This window comes from Corapipo altera, unplaced genomic scaffold, assembly GCF_003945725.1.
Source record: "Corapipo altera isolate COAL_440 unplaced genomic scaffold, ASM394572v1 164, whole genome shotgun sequence".
NCBI lineage: Eukaryota > Metazoa > Chordata > Aves > Passeriformes > Pipridae > Corapipo > Corapipo altera.
The window spans coordinates 768,577-773,819 of NW_020884969.1; the positions used below are offsets into that span (position 1 = coordinate 768,577).

Here is a 5,243-nt window from a genome sequence, read left to right on the forward strand (position 1 = left end):
GGCAGCGCAGCGGGGGCTGGAGGGGCCCGGGGGGGGCCATGGCTGCGCTGCTCAGCACGTACCCCTGGCCGGAGCGGCTGGAGGGGGACGCGGGCGAGGGACTGTCCCCGGGGCCGCCCCCCCGGGCCCCGCAGGGCGAGAAGGGCTCCGAGAGCCGCATCCGCCGGCCCATGAACGCCTTCATGGTGTGGGCGAAGGACGAGAGGAAGCGGCTGGCGGTGCAGAACCCCGACCTGCACAACGCGGAGCTCAGCAAGATGCTCGGTGAGCGGCGGGGGCTGCGCGGGTTTTTTGGGGGGGTTGGGGGAGAGGAGGGAGTGGGAGGGTGGGTACCCACCCCGGCATCCCCCGGGGGACAAACGCTGCCCGGACCCGGTGCCCCGGGGTGGGCATCCACCCAGGCATTCCATGGGGTGCAAATCCCGTTTGGATTCAGTGCGCCGGGTTGGGAACCCACCCAGGCATCCCATGGGGTGCAAATCCCTTCCGGATCCAGTGCCCCGGGGTGGGCACCCACCCAGTCATCCCATGGGATACAAACCCTGCCCGGATCCTGTGCCCGGGGGTGGGCACCCTCCCAGGCATTCCATGGGGTGCACACCCTGCCCGGATCCTGTGCCCGGGGGTGGGCACCCTCCCAGGCATCCCATGGAGTCCAAATCTCGTTTGGATTCACTACCCCGGGGTGGACACTCAGGCACCCACCCAGGTGCAAACCCTCTCGGGACTCAGTGCCCCGGGGCGCCTCCAGGCACCCACCAGCGATCCCTGGGGTGCAAATCCTGCCTGGATTCAGCAGCTTCCAATGGGCACCCGTGCACCCACCAGGGCATTCCCAGGCTACAAATCCTGCCCGGATCCAGTGCCCCGGGATGGGCACTTAGGCACTCAACGGCCATCCCTGGAGTGAAAACCCTGTCTGGATTCAGTCTGGATTCAGTATCCCAGGTGGACACTCGGGCACCCACCCAGCCTTCCCTGGAATGAAAGCCCCGTCTGGATTCAGTACCTTGGGGTGGGCACACAGGCACCCACCCACCATCCCTGGGATGCAAATCCCATCCAAATCCAGTGCCCTGGGGTAGGAACCCAGGCACCCACCTGCACCACCATTCTCAGGGGTGCAAATCCCATTCAGATCCAGTACCCTGGATTGGGAACTGTGTGCTCCATCGGCCATCCCTGGGTGTCCAAACCCTGCCCAGATGGGGACCTGGTCTGGCACACAGCAGGTGGGCACCCCTGCACCCACCTGGCCCTGCTGTGGGTGCAAAGCCAGCCCGGGTCCAGCATCCTGGGACAATATCCCCTGGGACGCTTGGAGGGTGTAAAACCTGATGGCGTCCTGCACCCCAGGGGACAGACACCCCTGTGCACACCCTGCCACCCCTCAGGTACAAACCCTGCAGGTGCTGCCTTGCCATGCCAGGAGGGACCCCCAAATTTTCCTGGCCTGTCTCTGCTGTCCCACTTTGTCCCCACCTCACTCACCCACCCAGTGTTGCACAGCTGGGCTCTGTGTGTGTGTGTATTTTGAATTTCTGCTGTTTCACTGGGAGATCAAACCCCATTTTGAGCACACATTTGTTTCCCACTCCCCATCCTCCATTTTTCCCTTCTCTCAATCCCCAATTTTGATGTGAAACCAAGAGGGCAAACCAAAATAACCAGCCCAGACAGCCTGAGAAAGTGCTGCCCGAATTGCAACATAGCTTTTTGCTGCCCAACCTCTTATCCAAAGTTTGTGTTTCCCTGGACAGTTCTGCGGTGTTTTCTTTGGTGGTTTGGGTTTTCTCCTCGCTGCTTTGCCAGGCAGCATCTCAGCTTGTTAGTGTAATTTCTGCTGTCTCAGGCCATGGGAAGGCATCAAAGGCTTTGATCTGTATCCTCATTTCTCCCCCTTACCCTAAGGAGCAGCCTGGGACATCCTCTTCTTGGAATACAACACCCCATCCCAGCGCTGCTTCTCTCTCCTGTGTCTTGGTGACATTTTGTGTATCTCAAACAGGGAACAGCAAGGTCACAGAATCACAGAGTCATGGAATGGTTTGGGTGGAAGAGACCTTAAAGATCAGCTCATTCCAACCCCCCTGCCACAGGCAAGGACACCTCCCACTAGACCAGGTTGTTCAGACCAGGTGTCACAGTGCCCAGGTTTCCTTACACCCTGGTGCAAGTCCTGGCAGGGCACAGACTGGGGCACATTAAAGGACATCATGTCCTGACCCCCCTACTCAGCCAGGCATGGCTTTGGCTGTCCCTGCTCCACAGGCCATGGAACTGGGAGAGTTTAACTGCCTGGATTTATTTACTATTTACTGTTTACTAACCCTGAGCCCACTTGGCTCAGGACTTGGGATGGAGGGAGTTGGAGAACCTACACTGACTTCAATCCCCCCTTCTCCATTGCTGTTTTATCCTCCTGTGGGGTTTGTGGGATGTGTCCTTCACATGTGCCAGCTCGGATATTGGGACCTCACGCCTTGCCCTTGGATTGAGCACCTGCAAGCTTTGAGGAGCAGCTCTGGGTGCTAAGGGAGTGTGTTCTCCATTTCAGGGAAGTCCTGGAAGGCGCTGAGCCTCTCTCAGAAGCGTCCCTACGTGGAGGAGGCCGAGCGGCTGCGGGTGAAGCACATGCAAGACTATCCCAACTACAAATACCGGCCCCGGAGGAAGAAGCAGGTCAAGCGCATCGGCAAGAGGGTGGACCCGGGGTTTTTGCTGGGCAGCCTGGCACGGGACCAGAACACGGTGCCAGAGAAGAGGACCTGCAGCAGGGCTGGGGGGGACAAAGAGGGGCCGGGTGAGTACCCGCCTCGCCCAGGGCTCCCGGCGGTCCGGGGCTACCGGGAGGCTCCGGGCAGCGGGAGCAGTACCAGCGTGGACACCTATCCCTATGGGCTGCCCACCCCCCCGGAGATGTCCCCTCTGGATGCCATAGACCCCGAGCAGAGCTTCTTCTCCTCACCCTGCCCCGACGAGCACCACCGCTCCCACCTTGCCGGAGCCGCCTACTCCCCGGAGTACGGAAACTCCCTCCCGTGCAACCACCACCCGCTCAGCCCCATGTCGCAGCCGGCCACCTGCATGATCTCCCCAGCCTCCAGCTGCCCTACCCTTCCTCCTCCTCCTCCTCCCAGCTACTATACACCCGCCTTCCCCTCCCTGCCCACCCCCAGCCTCCATGCCCACCTGGGCCAGCTCTCCCCGCCGCCCGACCACCATGGCTTTGACACCTTGGACCAGCTGAGCCAGGCGGAGCTGCTGGGGGAGATGGACCGCAACGAGTTCGACCAGTATCTCAACAACCCTGGCCACCACGGCGACCACCACAGCGGAGTCTTGGTCAATGGGCAAGTCCCAGCATCCGGCAGCTCCCACACCTCCGAGAACAGCCTCATCTCCGTCCTGGCCGACGCCACGGCCACCTACTATAACAACTACAGCGTGTCCTAAGAGCCCGGGCTGGGGCCACCTGGAAGGACCCACACAGTGTTATGGGGCGTTGTCCCCCAGGGCCGTCGCTCACCACCCCTCAGGGTGACCGAGTCCGAACCACCAGGGCCACGGAGGCTCCTCGGTGCCGTAGGTAAAGGATTTTGGTTGTTGGGTCACCACTGGTGCAAAGCCCCTGAACGAGGCCGGGGGGCACTTCCAAAGCCAAACCCCTTTGGCCAAGTCCCTCTTCCAAAGCAGAGATGCTCATGGGAGCACAGGAAGGCTGCCTCTCGTTTCGAGGTGTCCCCAGCTCTGTTTTGGAGCCAGGAGTGCAGCAGCATCCCAAAAATGTCAGGTTTGAAATCCTCCTGGAAGGGGAGAAGGCAGGGATGGGAGGAAAAGGGAAGATTTTAGGGAAGGGGCGCACGGTCTGTGAGCTGTTCCTGGGTTCCAGTGTCGGCGTTGCTGCAGCCACCCTGACCTGCCCAACCACACCAGCAAGGATTAAACCCCCCTTCCCACTGCCCCCAGAGCATGGACTGGGGGCTTCATCCCTCAAGAAACCCAAGAGGGGATGGGACACCAGCCAGGAAGGGGGCAGCCAGCCCTGAGGGTGCTCAGCACATTCTGGAGAAGGGTAAGATGAGGGCTTGGAAAGGCAGGATCCATCCGGCATCCACCCCTGGGAACAGGTCCTGGGATGAACATTTTGGCCAAGAGGTGATGATGTAGCAGACACTTTTTTTTAGCAAAGATCCTTTGAAGGCTCAGGCTCCACGTTTGGAGCCGCAGTGCCCAATTCCTGTCCTTACTCCGGCGTATTATTGCTTGTAATAAAGCTGTACATTGATTTATTCCTTCCATTATTCCCTCCCCCTCGGATTTTTGTATTGCTCGAGTTCTCTTCCTTTTCATAAAGATGAAGCTTTATTTTAAATCAGTTATATGACATGATTAATCTTAGTGTTTACTGTATGGCACTTGGTAATGATTAGTTAGTAGCGTGGTTATGATTTCCTGGTTTCAGTCCCCAAAATGTATTAATAATAATTGCAAATAATAGTTTTTAAAAAAAACAAACCGCAACTCCACCAGTTTTTAAGCTAATACATTCCATCTCTTTTGTGTAGCTCTATGCATTTTGAATGAGTGTAGATACGAGTTTGCATAAAATATTTAATTTAAATAAATATGTTTTTATACGATGATTGTTCGATGATTTAAATTGCTGTCGCTATTGACAAAAGTTTTCAAAACAGAAACATTTCCCATGCGAGTGCTATTTTTTTATTATTATTTTGTTGTTGTTGGTATTTTCAGCCAAGTTTTTCTACTTCCATTTTTTTTTAAATAAAACAAAGATCTGTGGTTATCTTTACAAATTGTGGATTGCTTTCTAAGAAAATGACTCGAGGAAAAATGAGTTCCTACCTTCGCTTTTCATGAGTGTGTTTTGGTGTGTTTTGGTGTGTTTTGGGGTGGTCTTGATCTTGCTTTTGCCATGTCTCAAATACGACCTTTTAACATCAGGTCCTGTGTCAATATTACAGTGCAGTTAAGGCACAGTTTTGCCTTTGGTGTCTTGGTGAGCAAAATTGCCAATTTATGGAGCAAGTGCTGGTGCCTGGAACGTGGCTTTTATTCCCATTTAAGTCTGTCTTGCATAGTTTGTGCTGATGCACCATTTAAGGTGCTCCACGGTGTGAGGGGTCACATAAAGGATCCTTGGTGCAGATGCTGATCAAGGCGATGAGCCCTGAAAAATGTGTGGGTCAAATTTGGGGATCTGTGTCAAGGTGGATGTT

At 56.0% G+C, this 5,243-nt stretch overlaps 1 protein-coding gene across 1 annotated transcript; it reads left to right on the top strand.

Moving 5' to 3' along the window:
• Nucleotides 1-4,807, top strand: SOX7 (SRY-box 7). The gene is made up of 2 exons (XM_027665098.1): nt 1-264; nt 2,558-4,807. Exons 1-2 carry the CDS (start codon nt 39-41, stop codon nt 3,454-3,456), a joined length of 1,125 nt encoding a protein of 374 aa, XP_027520899.1. The 5' UTR covers nt 1-38; the 3' UTR covers nt 3,457-4,807.
• The last annotated feature ends 436 nt before the right edge of the window (nt 4,808-5,243 follow it).